Here is a 19,511-nt window from a genome sequence, read left to right as displayed (position 1 = left end):
AAATAAAACTTTGAGACAACTGAGTAAAAAGAAACAGAAAATAAGTACCCTGCTTCCCATCTTAAAATAAATAAATGAAAAGTTGCCCTGAGGATCCAAAATTGCCTCCAACGCCCAACAGGCAATAGTTTATTTCTTACCCTAATGGCAGACTCTGTGGAGCTCTGGGTAAAAGGGCATTTAATGGAAAAGCACTGTGAGTTCCCAGAGTCTGTGGGGAGAACTACTGGGGCACCTGATTAGGATTCCAAGTGAATGTGAATCATTTAACAATCCCTTTCACTGTTGTCTTTTGTGCAGACCGGTTTGGGCTCGGACAGCCAGGCAGGATGCCTGCTTCTGTGAATGCCATGCGAGTCCTGAGCACCAGCACAGATCTGGAGGCTGCTGTGGCCGATGCACTGGTAAGAGGAAAAATACAAAATGCTTCCAACTCCGGAAAGTGGCTTAAAGTTACCTGTACGTATGTTCTCCTCTTTCTAAATAGCTTTATCCTGATTGTGCCAGTGTCTGATGCTGTAGAGTTACCTTTTGCTGGTTTGACTTTGGGTATACTGGCAGCAGTATGTTTTTGCTGATTCCATGTCACTTCTCTGCAGCTGTCGTCAGACAGAGTGCTGTGGGTTGGTACTACAGCTGCAGGATGGGTTGAATCAGCTGTTTGCCTTTCACTTGGCTGTCAGAGGATGTGCCCAGCACTGTGAGGGTGCTCAGCACTCAGGGGGTCAGAGATTTCCATCAGTCCTATTACCTGCATGAAGAATTTGTCAGAAAAACAGCATTCTCTGTTAGTGTCAATTCCTGATCAGGTTTTAGCAAGAGCAAGTTTCTGCCCTGTGTTATTTGCACCTGGGTAGATACACAGAGAGCTCATAACTTGGCTTGCATGGAATCTGTACCATCTCATGCTGTTATGGTGTAAGTTGAATAGTATTTGTCTGGTTTGCTGCTAATACTTTCAAGCATTCACTGCTTTTCCTAGTAAATTTTGTCATTTTAAAAAATGTTGCTGTCTTGTATAATCTTATTGTACTGTGGTATCTCTTGGATAGAACCCAGAAAATGTCTTCTTTTCAGAAGGCACATGATAAGCCTTTGTATGTACCTCGAATATTTGGGGGAGTGAGGATGTGTAGAGGCAGGAGAAATTATTGTACAGTGCTAGCTGGGTACCCACTGGTCTTCTCCAGCTGTAGACCTGAATGAGGGAAGGATTTCCTGATGTATCTTGAAACAGATCTCTCAGAATCTGTCTCAGATGCACATTAAGGAAGATGAACCATGTTGCCAGTGTTTGTGATAGATGGCCTTTCTACATTTCCTAATTCACTTTCCCCAAGGAGGGCCAACATTTTCCTTTTTATTTCTGATTATCACCCAGCTCATGGCACCTATTAGAGTACTTCCAGAAAAGTGGCCCTTTTTACAAAATTTATCTTTCAAAACAAAGAAAGTACTTGTGAACAAAGAAAGGTAAAGCAGTGTATAATGGATGGGACTATTGCATGTAGTGGTTTGAATCACTAGTGAGCATTTTCATCACCAAATGTAATAGCTTGTGAGCCCATTTCTGCTCTCAGCACTTCAAATTTGCTACCAGAGCAGTTCAGGACATAATTACAGACAATGGTTTGCCTGTGTAAATGAAATCAGCCTTTATCCTTGCATGTGAGCAGCTGCTGAATACAGGTTTCTAAGGGAGGAGAGTGTCACAGTATTTCAATTGACTGCTGAGCCCTGAGATTTCTTTGGGTGTGACTTAATCTTCAGCAAGACTTGGAGTACTCTTTTAAATATTCCAGCTTTGATGTTAAGTAACATTAAACTGAAATGTTAAAATTTTGAAGGGTTGAGCACTTAAAAGGGAAATACTTAAGTCTAGCAGGAAACTAGCTGGTGCTGCTGACTTGGTTGATCAATCTGAATTTGTACAGCTTCAGGAGATGCAACACAATCTTGTTAATCCCTTCTTTCCCACCACCCCAGTTTTCTCTTCATTGCCTTCTGACAACAGGCAACTTACAAAGCCTGTGCAGGCTCCTTTTGAGAGACTGTTGTGATGCCAGCTTTTACCCAGTAACCTTGTTTTCAGAGAGTTGTCTTTTCCATGTAGTAAGAAATGAAAAGAACTTCTCCAAAGATGGCTTCAGCCAAATCCTCAATTGGAACAAAACATGGTGGGTCATTCTGTGACCTCTTCTCCCTCTGTACAATTACTGTTGGATCCACTACTTCTGTTTGAGCTGGACTTGGCCTAAACCCACAGTGTCAATACTGGGAATCATTGCTTGGGTCTGTCAGAAGAGCTCAAAGGGTGATGGAAACTTTGCTGTTAAGTAAAGCCTTTAAGCCAGTGGTGCCAACCAGGGGGTCTTAAAAGAAGCTAATCTTCAAAACAGTGTGGTGTAAGAACTGTGGGTTGAAAGAGAACTTGGCAAGTGAAGTTGATTAAGTGTGCTGTACTGTAGATAGCAACTTCCTCACATCAGGATTTCTCTGCAAGACTCTAAAATGAAACGCTGCTAGTAATATGTGGGGAAAGAGAAATCGCTACCAAAATCTCTGGTATTTTTAATTGTAGATTTCTTAAAAGTAAGAAAAGAGGTGCTGAGTATAGATCTGCTCCTAAAAAGTTTTAACAGATATTCTCACTTCCGAGATCCCTAAAGGAAATTGTAGCCAGTATGAGTAGTGCAACAGTTAGGAGATAAAGTCAGGCATTATTATACCCACTTTTATTTTGCAAAAACTGTATTTTTTTTTAATTTGCTTAGACACATTTGCTATACGTTTTTGTTGCAAAAACAAACCCTACATAAGCTTCTGACATAATTCTCTATGCTTTTTCCCACCCTTCAATATTTTCCTGCCTACAGCTGTTAGGAGACTCCAGGAGCAAGGTACTAGTGCTTTCTTGACTTTTTATTTCTACTTTCCAACTCTCCCCACCCTGTTGCTAACGCCCATGATACTGCACGTGAGTTAATTTCTATGCTTCAATCCTCCAGTCCTAGTGGAAGCAAAACTCTGCTGGCTCATAAGTCCAAGACCTGCAGGACTGGACACTGGAAGGAATTCTGTAGCAAACACTTGAGAATATAGATGATTTTTTTTTTTTGATACATTATGTTGTCAACGCCATTTTTTTAAGGTTTATTTAAGAGGTTTTTTTTGCTGCCAATTATGCTACTATTCTTTCTGTAAGGATCAAGGCAGTCAAAGATGTACCTAAGGGAATTAGGTCCTCTAATGCCATGCTATGGAAATGAGTGGGATTTGAGTACTCAACTCCCTTAGCAGCCTCTGGAAAGAATCCTAGCCCAGACTAACAGAGAAATTGCCATCTCCCATATCCAGTGCATTTCTAGAGTCACTTCAGTATTGATATCAAAGTGACTGGGCATGCCAGCACAGATTCTTTCAGCTATTTCTTCCTTATCTTTATTTTTTTTAAAGTAGAGGTTGTATTGTCATAGTATCTGCAACAATAGAACTGACCATTATTGCCAATAGAACATGTATTGTATTTAATTTCATTACCAGTAACTTAATTCTACTGGGCATAAATACATCATTTTCATGCTGGGGAAGGCAGGCTCTCTTCCCCTGAGTCACTCAGTCTCACTGAAATCAGTGGGCTCCTTCTTGCACTGCTGTGAGAGGTAAGCAGGCAATGCATGGTGACATCTTTAAAACACTTCAGTCACTATCACAGTAGCACTAATCTCCTTTTTAGTGATTGCAAATAGAATGTTTTGCTTTTGGCATCAATGTAACTATAAATAAGTTGATAACTGTGAGTTTCCCCTTTTCCAGAAGAAGCCAGTGAGGAGGAGGTATGAGCCCTATGGGATGTACTCGGATGACGATGCCAACAGCGACGCTTCCAGCGCCTGCTCGGAGCGCTCCTACGGCTCCAGGAACGGGGGCATTCCGCACTACCTGCGCCAGACCGAAGATGTGGCTGAGGTCCTCAACCACTGCGCCAGCTCCAACTGGTCTGAAAGGAAAGAGGGGCTCATAGGCCTTCAGAATCTACTGAAGAGCCAGAGGACACTGAGGTGACTTCATAGTTTTCTGGTGTCAGTAATTCATTAGGAATGACTGCAGACAGAAGGCAGTATTATGTACCTGCCTTATGGAGACAGGTAGTGTCTTCCATGTGAAGGCTTTGTCTCCACAATGTGGGATTGCACTTAATTTTTGGAAAGGTTTCTGCTGTGTCGTCAGAATAATTGGTGGCAGTAGTGTAGAAAGGGCTCAGGTCAGCATGCTGTCTTCTCCTAGCCTTCATTTGTCTCATGAAGACCTCCAGTGATAGGTGTTGTTGTAGCACCATGAAATTTCCCAAAGTGGTGCTGTTGTTAACATACTCTAAGGGTGGTGCCATTTTTACATTAGCCTGTTTGAACCCTCAGTATTTTTTCCCATGGCAATTTAGTTGGTGAAGCAAACACTGCACTTACTCTAAAATGACTCGGGGTGTGTGTTTCAAAGCTGAGATCAGACAGTGCTGGCGCTGGCTGTACTTTGACTCTTTATGAAGGCTGTGTTAGGTGTAATTATAGATCCTGTTTGTAACTCTTGAAAAATTTTATATCAGAAACTTGTGTCATATAAATGACGTAGTCTGTAATGTAGAGGGAAGTTTCTTAGGGCTGTGAAGTATGTGTACCAGCTCTGAAACTGCATATGGTAGGAGAGGGAGACCTTTTTCCCTTGCTGAGAACCACATAACCCCTTCAAACACCTTTGGCACATCACGCCTTTAAAGAGGTTTTAGAATTACCCAGTAGGTCTCAGAATTATCCAGTAGTCATTTGGAAACTCCCTATGGCCACAGGTCACATTAAGCAAACAGCTGGCTCTCAGGCCATAGACATTTCACCCTTAGTTTATGGAGAAAGTGTTTGAAATAAGCTGTTTATCTCTTGGCTTCTTTGAAGGTAACATTCACAAATAGTTGTGAATGACAATTTTATTTTTCTGTTATGAATTATATGTACTTAAATTATAGCCAAGTTTATAAGTGGTTGTTTAGAGCCTCCCTACTTGGGTTTGTGCAATTGTTTCTATTTTAAAAGGGCTTCACACTGGCTGAAAAGAATTTGATGGTTCATGTTAACAGCCTGAATAAAAGTGTGCTGAGGGCAGGCCTGAAAAAGTTGGTTTCTTGCCATTATAAAAATATTCTAGCACTTCCCATGATGTAATTCAGGCCTTAAATGGGAAGAGCTACAGGTTTTTAAAATGGGTAGTTAGTCTCTAGATCACAGATGCTTTTTGATGTGGTCTATTTCTGAGTCTCTTAAAAGATACTTCCACCATGTACATTGTCTTTTTTCTTTCTCTTTAACAAACTGTCTGGAAAAACAGTGGCACCTCATCACTTTTATGAAAAAGTTGGGTGAGATTTTGATTTTGCCACAAAAGTGTGTGAGGATTATAAGCAAGGTTTGGAGTGCTGCTGGGGATAGTTGCAAGGGAGGAAGCTCTGAGAAGTTTTGGTGATGGGCTGTTTATCCAGGTCAGTAGATCTTAGCAGAAATACTGGTGGAATTAAACTCTTGATTTCAACCCTGCTGGTTGTAGTTTTTGAACTGTGCTGTCACCAGTCCCTCAAGCTAGCAAGTTGTCTTAGCTTTGATCCTGAATAATTGTTAAATCTGTCCCAGAAACTACACCTCTGTGCAGTTATTTTTTAAATTTGATACTGTGATTAGTTCTCTGTATTTCATTTTGGTTTTCTTTTGATCTGCTTCCTCCTTGGTTCAGAGTTGATCTGGTGCCTGTTCTAATGATTAGATTTTATCATCCTGCTTGTTCCCACGGCATCTTGAGAACATCATCAAGGTCATTAGTCCAAGGGGCAAGTCTGTCTTGTAATTAAACCTGATGCCTTCTGTTGTGGTGAAACACATTAATAAGAGGCGGTGATGTGGCTGGGTTTTCTTTAGTATTCTGAACTGAAAGATGGCTGATCCTGTGTTAGCTGGGATTTGCATATCCAGAGATGTGCATGCAAAGTGGAATGGCACTTTCCCATCCTTTTTGTTTTATAGAGCTTTATGTGGCCTACTTTTTTAAGGGCTCCCCGTAAGGTCTCCTAAATAAAACAAGGCAAACGAGGCCCTTAAGGAAATGTTCTTCCACTGCCTGTTGCAGTTTAGTGCTTGCATTGTTACCTTGGGTCTGTGAGCTTTTAGAAACAGACATGCATATACTTGCTGACTTTATATAACCTTTGTCCAGAAAGGAAATTCATTAGAGTAATAAACAAGGGTTCATTCAGAGACATGCAATCTGCATGATGTCAGGAGAGTGCTGTAGTCATTTTGAGCCTGTGCAGCCTCACCCTGAATTAAGCTGACAGCTTACTGTGATGTTGTTACGAAGACTTTTCCCTCTCTCCCAGACTCTTAAACCCATTGGTTTTGTGCCCTTTTAAAATTTAATCAGCCTTTCATGCATAGATTTATTGGGGGAAAAGAAGTTCTGTGTTTCTTAAAAACAATGTAACATAAAGCATCTGTAGACTACTGCCTTATTCTGGCCTGTTTGAAGATTACTTTTAGAGAGAAGTTGGTGGATTGTAGAATTAATGTTGGTCTGGAAATACATTCCCTTTAGTCAAAATCTTCAGTAACTCTTCTCTGAGCAGTCAGTGTTCATTTCACTAGTTGCTCTGGTTTCATTGTAATTGTGAAAAATGTCCATTAGCATCTGTAGTATGCAGGAAATGTAACCTAACTGCCTTGCTCTGGTTTTGTTTGCACCATAAACAAGAAAAGCTTCTGTCCTTTTTGCCAGTTTGCTTTGCAGGAAAGCTAAGACTTCTCAATACATTGCAGATAAGAGCTTTGGCACCAAAGAGTTCTGTGTTTGACTCCAACGCAGTATCTCATGCATCATTCTTTTTTCCTCCTGCCATAAAAAGAGCACTACTGAGCAGCTAATAATCTCTTACAAATAGGAAGTTAGATTGTTCCTTGATGTAATTATCTTCTAATTTAATAGTTGGCCATTCATTAATGTCTCTTCCATTTCTATATGTTTGGCTCCTCAATGTGCCTGCCTGCTGTCAGACTTTGGAGTCCGTTCTGAATCTGTTAATAATCTGTAATTCTAGACTGATACTACTGAAGCAACTGGGAATTTAACCCAAAAGATGTGATTAGTATATAACCAGAAAGTTCTGATTTTACTTGAAAATTTGAAATACTTGACACAAAGGAGACTCGAAAAACCTATGTTTAAGGTGAAAAAATGCACATTTCAGTGATTCAGCAACCTTGACCCAGACAGAAACTAAGTGCCTCGCAAACATGCACATTTCAAGTTGCCTTCTGTAATCCAGAATATAAAAGAAAATAAAAGCAGCAGAAAATAAAATTGTCTGGTTTAAGATTTTTTAAAAAAAGTGTTTCTTAGATTCTTAATGTAAAACTGGTGATCCCAGCAGTTAAACTGAAGTGCCAGTAAAGGCTTTGCCTAGATATACAAAGTTTTCAGAAGTGTGACTGAAGTAACATTTAAATAAAGAGGGTTAGATCTTTCAGCTGTTAATATTTATTAGCTGCTTTTTCTTTTCTATGCTGCAACTAAAACGTTGGCATTAATGTTGTGTTTTATTTATGTATTTTAGCCGAGTGGAGTTAAAAAGGCTGTGTGAAATATTTACTCGCATGTTTGCTGACCCTCACAGCAAGGTAAGATCACAAAGCCTTGGCTCACTCTCCTACATTACTGTGTGTGCACATTTGGCACTGTTCCAAGATGAGTGGCTTGTATTCCCCCTGCCATCTGCTGGGGAAAACTGGCATTTGAAAATTTCCTTGGTTTGCATTTTTTTACAAGGAGGGGATGTGTCTCAGTCTCTCTCATGTTGATAGGAGCTGGTTACTCCATGCTGCCTGAGGAGCAGCCTGGTGCCTTTCAGAGGTCACCTCCTGGAGCCAGGAGTTCAGTTTGATTTGCACTTCTCTAGGGTGTATTTCTGGTGATGCACAGGGAAGAGTGGTCTCCTCTAGGGGTCATGAGCCACATCACAGCCACTGGGGTTTGTGTATTGTGTGCACCTGGGAGTAGGTGTCTCACCAAGATACTATTCTGATTCTCATAATCAAGGTCTTTAATACTTTGCCTTCCTTAAATCACTGACCTTGGAAGTTAAAGGTTGTGGCATGAATTTACAAACATTTTTAAGAAGTGGGCCACAGAATGGGGATGTAGGGTCCATAGGCATGTTCGAGACTAGTGGATTTCTATGGACAGCTAAGAAAGAGCAGGGAAAAAGGAATATGGAATTTCATGCCCTTTTTTGAGTTTTGCTAGTTGAGGAAAACCAATATGGCTGTGTAAAAACATTAGCAGCCGCATTAAATGCAGTTTGAGAAAGAATAAGTTGTATAAATCATTGTACTTCAAAACCTCTTGGTAAACCAGTTTTAATAAATGATTGTTGAGTGGAAATTCCATGAGCAGGCAGAGGAGCCTGTCACAGGTCCTGCTCAAAATGTGCATTTTTTGCCTTAATTCTACTGTGGGCCAGCTGTCCCACAGGTCTCACCAAGCTTGTACAACTTACCTACCTGTAAGTTCTTAATGCTTTGGTTCCCCAAGGTTTGTGGAGTAGAAAGGGCGAAGGTGTAATTATTTGTTTGCAAAATAATTCCAATTTCTGAGTAAGGTGGGAGTTTATTGCACACTGGGCTCAAGTATATCCTTTGTGGCAGCAGTGATCTGTCATCTTCACTGCTTCTGTAGAATTACTGATACAAACTCTTTAGTTATGGTGTTAAACACATTAACTTTATTCATATAACTGTATGTAAACATATGTTACTTTCTTGACTGATGAGACTGAATCTGATCCAAGGCATATAATAAGAGACTGTGTTTTAAGAAAATGTCAACTTTGAATGACTCTGTCTTTTATCTGTTGAGAAACTGCATCCTTGATCACTCTGTGTGCTAACGAGTGGTTTGTTTTGTTGCATGGCCTGCTTTGCCGTGGAATTCCCAACAGAGAGTAAGTGTTTCCTACCCCTTCCTTCCTTCATTTGTTACATGTGGTATTTTAATACAACACATTGTAGGCATGTCTTGCCTGATTTTTTTCCCAGAGCAATGTAGTCACTAAAATCATTCATTCATGAAACTCTTATAACAAAATCATCATGAAACTCAGACTGTAAACCCCCTTCCCCTTTGAATATTTTTATTTTAAGAACTGTATTTGTTTTTCTGACACTTGTTTTCTTTATAGGTCTTCAGCATGTTTCTGGAAACTCTGGTTGATTTCATCATCATTCATAAAGATGACCTGCAGGATTGGCTTTTTGTTCTCCTGACCCAGTTGCTAAAGAAAATGGGAGCAGATTTGTTGGGGTCTGTGCAGGCAAAGGTTCAAAAAGCTCTGGATGTCACCAGGTAGAGTACTCAGATGGCAAATGTTGCTGAGGTTTTTTTGGGATTACAGGAAGGTGTGATTTTAGAAATCCAGCAGTGCTGTGTATTTTGAGGGCTCAATCTTGATGAATATCAGAATAAAGGAGAAAAAAGTTATGTCACAGTGTTTTAAGTATTGAATTAAAAAGTCTCTCTTGTAAATAAATAACTTTAAAGCATAAATTTCAAAATACATAATGGATTAATTTTAGCGTTTTGTGGGGTGTATGCTCAGATACCAGGTTTTTTTGATTGTCAGGTACCCAAAAAAATGCAGTATTCAGAATATGAATGGTGCTTTACCACAAAGTTCAGCACCTCTTTCATGTTGTTCAAACACAAATAACAGGTCAGGATAAGACCTTGAATGCTACTGCAGTGTTCACACCAACTGTGTACTCCATGTCTTTTGCAAAGTGTGTCCAGCACAGGATACTATTACAGTAAAGATGAGCTCATTCTAGAAATAGGATAATTAAAAAAGAAAAGAAAAACTAGTCATAATCTAGGAGAAAATAGTGGGGAAAAAAAAGGAGAGAGATCAAAACCAGGTATGAAACCTAAGGACAAGATAAACCAAGCTGCTTCTAGAGATAAGGGAGCAAAGCAGAGTCTGAAATGAAATGGACAGGCATGCCAACAGAAGTGTACAGACAGTAGAGTAACAGTGTGCAAAGATGCTGATTTAGCAGTTTTCTCCAGTATTTTGTCAATCACTAGCTAATCCTTAAGCTTAGAGTTTTTCTTATTGATGGTAAAGTTACCAAGAAGAAAAGTGTGTTGAAATCTGCAATGTAAGCTTTGAGGTATTGAGTTAATTTCATTTATGTTGCATTACATCTTTGCTTTTGTTTCCTTTGGACAGGGATTCTTTTCCATTTGATCAGCAATTTAACATTTTGATGAGGTTTATTGTAGATCAGACCCAGACACCAAACCTGAAGGTGAGTATCAAAAGCCATTTCACTAAAGCATCAATGTGCTTGTCTTAGCTTGTCATGTCAGGCATGTCATAAAGCATAGAACTCATGAGAAGGTAATTATTGTATTATGGGCATGATATAGAAACTGTATTGGCAACTTGGAGACATGTCCCAGGGATACTTCTTCCCCACCATGTGATGTAAGTCTTGTCAATCTGTAGTGGGATCTGTTCCTATGGAAAAAATGCATCTTTGCCAACTCCTGACCTTCACAAATCCCTTTGCATTTCTCAGGTCAAAGTTGCCATCCTGAAGTATATTGAGTCCTTGGCAAGACAGATGGATCCAACAGACTTTGTGAATTCCAGTGAGACAAGACTTGCTGTATCTAGAATTATAACTTGGACTACAGAACCAAAGAGCTCAGATGTGAGAAAGGTAAGCCAGGAGGATGAAGTAATTGTAGTAATTATTGCTCTTCAGGAAGGAGAAAAAAAACAAACCTGTCATAAAGGTAATGAAAAGTTCAGTGATCAGACTCAAACTTTAATAATTCCTGATTTTACATACCTCACTGTCCAAACAAAACTGTCAATTTAGCCCACACACAATTCTGAAACATGTCTTCATATATTTTTTTACTTGTGTGACTTTAACTACTATTACCATACAAAAAGAGATCATGGTTTGAAAATGTGCTTTTTCTTGAGCATTCTGGAAATATCTCTAGGTTTGTATTTTGTTTAGGTGAAGGCTTTGTGCTTTGTAGACTGAAAGCTAATACAACTTCAGTGTTATAATGTTGTTAAAAGAAAGTAAACAAATCAGTAAGCTGCCAGGGGCTCTCAACCCTTCTCTTTTAAGTGCTGTGTGTTTATCTCTACCTGGAAAAAACTGACACAATTAGGTCAGGCCTGGGTAATAGTTACCTTGTTCTTTCTCTTGCTCTCAATGCAAGTGTCAGGCAAGCTAAAATGGGACAGCTAGTGATACTCATCTCTCCCAAGAGAGCAGCAAGACTTAGCTTTATGGAGCTGGCATCTGTAACACAATTTAAAATTACCTTCTATTTCCAGTAGGAGTTAAAAGGCTTTGAGATGAACTTGGATTTAAAAATCCCAGCCCAATTTTAATAATTCCAGAATGTAAAAATTCTATGAGAACTTTACATTATATGCACATGAAATGGTGGCTTAAAATACTAGAATAACATGCAATTTTATAACTTTGGAAATAATAAAATTACTTTTATTTGATTCTGATGAAAAGATTGCTGGATATCAAATGTTCTCCCACACACATGTATGCAGCATTATCCAGCAGCTGAAGGAAGGCTTCAAAGAAGCTGTTTGGGCGTGTGCTGTTTGCTTGCTCATATAAAAGATGATTGGTTTTAGGGGAAAAAGGAATATCCTCTTTTCTGAAGACTTCCTGGAGGGATTATTCACAGCACTGTAACTGAAACTTGCTTCTGTAAGACAATCTCCCTCAGGAAAAAAGGGATACTTTAAATTCTTGACTTAGATCTGGAATATGGATTTGCATTTTAATGTTTCCCTGTCCAAAGTCAGAAAGAATTGATCAGGCAAAGCAGCTGCTTCTGTGCTACAGTCTAGGTGAATCTCAAGCAGTTTATTTGGCTGCTGGGCTGTGAGGGGAAGTTGTAATTATTTTAAGTAGAAATATGCATTGAAAAGCAAAATCTCTTCATATTGCTCAGCAGGAGAAACATTCCACCATTAGGGGTCATCATTGCTGCGTGCAATGGGAAGCAGAGAGTATCTGCTGCAGCTGGAAAATTGGATCTGTGCTGTTCCCTGTGGGCTGTGGGGAGCAGGTGCTCACTGTGTGGTGTCCATCCTTCTGTCTGTTCCAATGTCTTGCACAGCTCTGGCAAAACTTCCAGCAAACTCTACCTGAGTGGTACTTGGGCAAGTGCCTTGGGGCTGGCAAGAGATTACTGAATGAAAATTCTTTTTATTAAACCTGTATGTGATGTGGATTTGCCTTTGTTGCCAGTAGTTTCCAAATAAATCATTACACAGTTAAGCTAATTTAGGCTACTAAAAACAAATGCACAGGTGATCTTTATTTCATCATACCATTGCTGTACTATGATTTTATTAAGAACATAGTACAAACCAGAGGCTTTAGAAGAAACAGTGCAGCTAAGGATTTATAAGCAATCATTGGCCATTATCTCTGTCAGGACTGTAGTTAACAGACTTATAAATTTATTATGCAATAGTGAATTGGATTATCAAGAGCCAATCTAGGCAGGTGAAATGTTCTGAAGAACACAATTAAATATTGCCATGTTTTTTTCTGGCAATATAACTTGGGGGGAAAAAAAAGTAGTACTAGTACCTTTTTAGTATCAAGATGATTCATTTAAGCATCAGAAGATTCTGCCCTTGTGGAAGGTATTATGGTGGCATTCAAGATCTATGATATTCTAAATGCAAAGCAGACCATGCCCTCTCAATACTGACACCCTGAAAACTGAGACAGCAGTGGAGATTACTGGGGAGAAGAAGAAGTAATCAGTTTTTTCTTCAGGTGATTGAAGTGCCACAAGAGGTCTGTAAAAAATGTAAAAATAGTTTTTCAATAGAATCTGGTCTTAAGACTATCAGTGCAATGAGCTCAGCTCCTGCAGGTGATAGGAGTGCACAGCATTTGTGGTATGGAGAGCTGGGTGCTGCAGTCCAGTTTCCAGCTGTGGCTGACTTGGTGGAGCAGTGATGCTGCTGCTCAGCTGCTCGTGGAGGCAGGGATCTTTCCCCCAAGAAATGGAGTCCCACAGCCAATATCCTCTTCACCCAAGTCTGAGTTACTGAATTCTGCCATAATGCCAGTAATATCTGTGTGGTGGCCATGCTGTTCTGGCTGGGGTTTACCTGGGAGCAGAGGCAGATAAAGCAAACTTCCTCACACTGGTGATGTCTGTCAGTGAGGAAGACATGTGGCTGCTGTGTGCACCTGGCAATTAGTCATGCAAATCTGGTCCTGTTATAGCAATCAAGGCATCTGTTCAAGAACAGAACTGATTATATTTTCAGTCTATACTGAGATTATCCTTTTGTTAGTGATAGTCTGTCCATTACTACTACTTATTGTGTGTGATGGTCATGGAGGTCCCAGCCACATAGTGTTAAGGCACTGGGGAAAAACAGAACAAAAAATATAGTTTAGCTCAAAAACCTTTTCAAACTGAATGCTACAGCTTTATTAATAACTTTGTGTTTTCTTGTGGCAGCACTTAAACACACTTAATGAGCACACTTAACCAATCTGACACAACTTGAACTACAGTTCATGTTTTGTAGCTAATGAGATAAGAAAAAGTCAAAAGAAATGCTGATTTGCATAAAGCAGTTTATGGTCCTGTATGAAATGACATCTGTAGTTAAAACATAAGGTCTGTTATCACAGGGAGGACGTGATGTACTATGAGGAACATGCAATTGATACTAAAGTGTGCATTGACAAAATGTTGTGATTCACTCTCAGGGCAGAAACCACTTAAACTGCTGACAGTAGCCATGAGCTATGTGCAGTTAAAATTATTGTCAAGCTTTAAGTTTAAAATAAAGTGATCTGCAATGTGTTATGGATAAATATTTGTCTTGTTTTAAAGATTGTTAGTACTTGTATGTGTTTACCCTGCATTCAGCTTAAGGTTCACTTCCTGCAAGCAGTGCTGGAAGAAAGGTGAAGACATTTGCCTTCCATGCTGATCAGCAGCCACAGGGCAGGAGCAGGTCCTGCAATGCCACGTGGAGACCTGGATGAGATGTGCTTCCAGTGTGAGGAGAGCACCTGTTGGTGATTCCTGCACATGCAGCCACCTCGTGGCTTTTTTCCCAAGCAGAGCTTATCAGTGGACAGGGCACAGATCAGGATTTCAGATAACTGAGCTGTAATTTCGACTGCAGTAGCATCTAACCTTGTATGAGATGCTTGGCTTTCCTCTGCACTGATTTGTTTCCTGCTGTAGCAGGGTGTTAATTCTCTGGAATTTGTTTAAGATTTGATGAAATAATTTTACAAAAGGCAGGTAATTACCACACAGAAAAGTAACACAATGGCAATGCCAGTACTGTGATGATTGGTCTGTGAGGACATTGTAAGTCAGTAACCTCACCATTCTGTTAGTGATAGTGCCAGCAGAGTTGTTGTGCAATCCTTACGTAGGTAAAGTGCTGATTGAGTTTGGATGGCAGGCATGGGCTGTGTGTGGGAAAATACTTTGATCCTGGAAAAGAGCCATCAGTTTGAGAATGGAAATCAGCATAAGGCTTCTCATTTGACTTTGGCCAAAGCCTACAGAAACCTCGTGTCCAAGGCTTGTCTGAATGGAAACTTTTGTTTAACCTAAGTGCCCAGAATTTGCGGCTGTGGAATCAGCTGTGAGGGCACACAGGATCTTAGTGTTTAGGAGGACTTTATACAGGCTGAAGGGGAGTGAGGCCTCCTGAGGTGAAGGGCCAGTGACAATTCTTACCATCTTGTTAATCAGCCCAGCTGTGGTCTAAATGATAAATAACAAGATCTGTATTGCTTGATCAGTATTTGGACTACTAATCTCAGGGCAGAAGAAATTTTTTCCTTTGCTCCAAATATCCTGACTGGCTTCTCTGTTGATGAAACATTCCTATGGTGGTTTTATTTTACAAGCCTGAAGGCATTTTTGCATGTTATGGGCAGCCTTGTGTCACGTGTACATCACGTTCTGCCTTCCACTTATGTAACTGGGAAGACTTTTCCTTTCAACTGTCCCACTTGTCACTGCAAGCTGCCCTTGAATACAGACAGTTGGATGGGTTTTGGTAAGAAAATCCAAATTCATTGCACTGAATCAAAAAGCCCAGGAGGGTGCTTGTATTGCTCTAAGTTTCATGAAGATGAAGCCCTCCTGAGTGTACCTTGAGCGAGGCCCTCCTTGGATTGCTACCACTGGTTTGCAGGTGAAGTTGAGGGATATCCTAAGAAAATGAGTTTGGGATCAGATTTTTTCACTAAAATTGATTGAGGAACAGTTTTGGAATTATGAAGAAGATGAGGAAGATTTCAGAGAAAAAACTGCAGGCCAAGATGCACTTCATAAGCCAAAGCAGTCAATAAAGATGTATTTACTTCTTGTAACTAGTAATCCTCAAGGTCATTTCTTCAGAAATATTGATACTGTCATTTTGATTAGCAAAACCTATCTATCAGTGAAACCTAGATCAAGCAACTTTAGATAAAATATTTCTGTGATATCTGTAGGAGGACCAGTGACAGGAAAGCAAACACTTTTAAGGGAAGGAAATTAGGCTCCTTTGCATGGTGATGCCATGAGACCTCTAAAATCTCTTGGAAGTTTTAATCATCCATCTAGCATTGGTCTGATTTCAGCTGCTCTGGGACAGATGTGTAAGAGCACTCTCAGAGCCTCTCAGTGAGCTGCAGTGGCATTGCTTATCTGTGGTGTTGAGCAGTGAACACTCAATGAACCCAGTGAATGTGGTGGTCATGGCCTGTTACAGTAGCAGTGGCAAAGAGGACAGCTGCAGAAATACTTCTGAATGGCAAATTATTCTAGTAGTCTCCAGCCAACAGGCCCTTGCCTTTCTGGGTCAGAGGTTTCTCTAGCACTCTTGCAGTATTCCTGCACCAGACTTGTGCATCTCATGGACTCCATGATGAGCCAAGTTACCAGAGCACCACCAGGCATTAGGATTTCATTTCAGACTTATGAAATCTGAAATAGGACTGCATCCATATTGCTGAGGTCAGCCTTTTAGCCAAAGAATATTCCAAAAAAAGTCAAACTCAGTTTAAATGCCCAGAGCAACTTCTGTCAGGCATTTAAAACATAGTCAGTGTTAGGAAAAATAGTGTAATGCATGAAAAAAGGCACCTGGTGGACTGTAGTGTTTACTTGATTTAAAGCTATTAGAACAAAAAGGATCTCTGTGTCCTAGCTGTGTTTCCAAAATAGTATCCCTCATTTTCTGTTTGTTTTGAACTTGATGCTGCAGAGCTATGAGAGCCCAAATGTTTTTAGTGTACGCACTGTAAGGAAAATGGCTTTCACCCAGTGTTAGTGGCCTGAAAATGGGGATGTTCTTATTGGGAGCATGGTGCCAGGCTGGATTTCCTTAAACTGAAAGCAGTTTGAATACACATACTCTGCACTTACTCTGTTTGCTTGAAAAGCTAGTGCGTGGTAATACGAGAGAAGAAATGGCTTCCCAGAATTTGTACAGTCACACTTATGTATCTGTGAACAGTATGTTTGTGTGTATGTGCCATTTATATAAGCACTCACACACCTACACAGGTAGAGGTGATGTTTCTGTTTTGAAAATTAAGTCTAGAGGTGATGTTTACATGATGCATTGCATAGCTGTTTGCAGTGTGACAGATAATTCTGCCATACTTCCTCTAGCATTTCAAAAATCCATGCAGATTAAAGTGCATGTTTTCATTCCAAGTCATATGACTTCAGTAGTTATTCTTCTTTCTTAGTTTATATTTGCCTGAGAATTTAGACTTCTATTGTGCCAGGTTTATAAGTAAAGTTCCTCAGTAGTTAATGAAAGGTAACCTATGTTTCTAGTCCTGAAACCTGTTTTTGCAACAACTACCATTTTATAATGAGCAAAATTACTCAGGGTAGCCTTCATCAAACTTGGTTTCTGGGGTCATATTTGGTTCTCAAGAAATAATGAACATTTTTGCCATGGTCTTTTCTGTGCCCAGGTCACAAAACAATAGCAGTCATGAATCATAATCTGCTGTAGAACAGTAATCCAAACGTGTGGTGGTTTGGTGGTGCATCTTTTTTGCTGTCACTTTTCTGAGATGCCTTTGACACTTGTAATACAACTATTTCTGACTTGTAAAAGCCTTTTGTGGTGTATAAAGTCTGTACTGTGTAAAACAGAATAGCAACATGGATTTCATCTGTTTCTGTATTTTAATTTGTTAAACAAATTCTTCCTTTTCAGGATGTGGGTATGAACAGCCTATGCTAATACAAGTGTTTTGGGAAAACTGTGTGTTTAAAAACTTGTACTCAAGCTAACATGCTTGGGTTATAATAAACTGCTAAAGCCATTTATTGCTTCACATTGCCATACCTGTGATGTGGATGTTCTTGCTCATCTGACTCTAGGCCTGGAAAAGGAACAAGCAGAAGGTTTGGTAGATAGTTTGTTAGTTCAGTGCCAGCAAATGCTTAATTGTCTGCTGGAAAGTACACTGAAATAACACTTGTTTAGAGCTTGCAAACTCTCAGTAGATGTGAATAACTCACTTAACACCAGCTACTCACTGGAGAATTGCAGCCATGTGCCAGTGTGTGCTAATGCAAGCTGCCTAATGTGCAAGTGCTACCCCTTGATCTCAGTGGATCTCTATTTGATCTGCAGTTTAGTATAAATCAAAGTGACATGAGAGAGAGCTTCTCTCCTCCATTGTCCTTAAGTTATTAAAAACCACATTTTTCTTAGACTGGATGGTTATGCGTTCAGAATACAATTGTGTGTGATGCATTCAGAATATAATTGTGTTTGTCAAAAGTGATGAGTAGATGTTAGTGAGGCTCTTCCCCAGACTGATCACATGATAAAAGGCATTTATAGGCAGTGTTGGTCCATCAGACTGATGTCCAGACTGGAGACAGGAGTTTGCAAGTTTTTAACCATAACCTTCTCTGAACTTTAAGATCTCTGTGAGGGCAGGTGCAGGGAGATGCACCTATTGCCCCATTCCTGGCTGGCCAGATGCAAGTGCCATCCCAGTTCAGCACTGCCTAGGCTCTGTACCTCACCAGAGGTTTTCAAGTGTCTGTGGAGGCCACCAGGAGGTTGCCAAAGCAATGCCTTGTAGAAGAACTAAGGGATCATGTGTAAGCCAGAGAGCTGTGGCCAAATTTAATTTTGAATTTAATTTCAGCTGCCCTCTGCCAAAAGGAATGCTCTTTTGATGACATCAAATAATGCTTTTTTTATTAGTTTCTGTTACTTGAAATGAGGCGAGAAATTGATCAAAATTCTTCTGCAAAAAGATACCACTTGTACTGTTTAGGTGACTGAGTTGAAATCAATGTTTTCTTTGAATAATACCAACTTTCCTGTTTGTCAAACCCAGACGATGCATAGTTGGGTGGGTGAGGATTTGCCAGCTAGGACAACTACAGCCTCCTCAGGGCCTGGTGAAGGAAACTTGGAAGAGAAATGTAAACAGGTAGACTGAAAGCCTTGTGCACTAATCACACTAATTGTGTTTGCAGTCTCAACTCAACTGTCTAGCTGTGTAAAGAGACCTGGACTGGGAGCCTGAAAAAAGTGTGTCTGTCTGAAGTAATTTTTGGCTTTGATGTGTTTTTCTGTTAACTCTATTGTTGTAGCTCCTCATAAAGGATCAAGATACAAAGTCCCCTTCTTTTATGGGGCTGCCAGTGTTGGGAGCCCATCACCAATAGATGTTTGAGTAACTTGGAAACTGCCTTCATGTAGCTCAGGCAACTATCTGCTTGTTCTGCTTGGTCCACTGGAGCAGCAGCAGCAGCAGTCATAAGGCACTTCTATTAACCCTAGGTCACTGACCACATTTCCTTTCTAAAATCAATGGATTTTTCCACTTAGCCTTGATCTGTTTGCTTAGTAAGCCCAAAAGATTACCCAGACATTTTATTATAATTCTACAAAGTTGAAAAAGTTACAGATTTTGATGAATCTGACTATCATCCACCATCTAGGTAAAAACAAAAAACAGATATTGCTGAAGCATTTGTGTCCTTTTAGAAAACAAGTGACACTGTTGGACAGCAGGAATTGCAGTGACCTGAGTGTGAAACTTTGGGAGCTGCTACTGGCTTGTGGAACCTGATCTCTCACTGCATTGTGATAAGGAAAATAACAAAGTGACATAAGCAATCCTTTGCAAATGATTCAAGAACCTGACACTGAGCCAGACCCCCTCTCTAGCATAGTCAGGCTCTGAAGTGACTGGAGTTTCTCCAGCTGAAGGCAGCAGAGAATGGCTTCATTAAGATTAGATAATCTGTAGAGTCTACGTTACATGTCACTGAAGGAGATGGATTAGTGTTCTGTACTAATGGTACAGGGACACAAAGGCAAGGGA

General features: G+C 40.1%; 1 protein-coding gene across 1 annotated transcript in view; it reads left to right on the top strand.

Annotated features, from left to right (window-relative positions):
* Positions 1–19,511, top strand: part of CLASP1 (cytoplasmic linker associated protein 1) — a 170,847-nt gene that overhangs the window by 115,765 nt on the left and 35,571 nt on the right. Inside the window, exons 25-31 of the mRNA XM_077181637.1 lie at positions 301–404; positions 3,817–4,061; positions 7,646–7,709; positions 9,029–9,031; positions 9,269–9,432; positions 10,316–10,394; positions 10,668–10,811. Coding sequence (XP_077037752.1) covers positions 301–404; positions 3,817–4,061; positions 7,646–7,709; positions 9,029–9,031; positions 9,269–9,432; positions 10,316–10,394; positions 10,668–10,811 — 803 coding nt within the window. The remainder of the gene's footprint in view (positions 1–300; positions 405–3,816; positions 4,062–7,645; positions 7,710–9,028; positions 9,032–9,268; positions 9,433–10,315; positions 10,395–10,667; positions 10,812–19,511) is intronic.

This window comes from Agelaius phoeniceus, chromosome 7 (assembly GCF_051311805.1).
Source record: "Agelaius phoeniceus isolate bAgePho1 chromosome 7, bAgePho1.hap1, whole genome shotgun sequence".
In the NCBI taxonomy this organism is placed as follows: domain Eukaryota; kingdom Metazoa; phylum Chordata; class Aves; order Passeriformes; family Icteridae; genus Agelaius; species Agelaius phoeniceus.
This window is presented reverse-complemented; position numbering and strand designations above follow the sequence as displayed.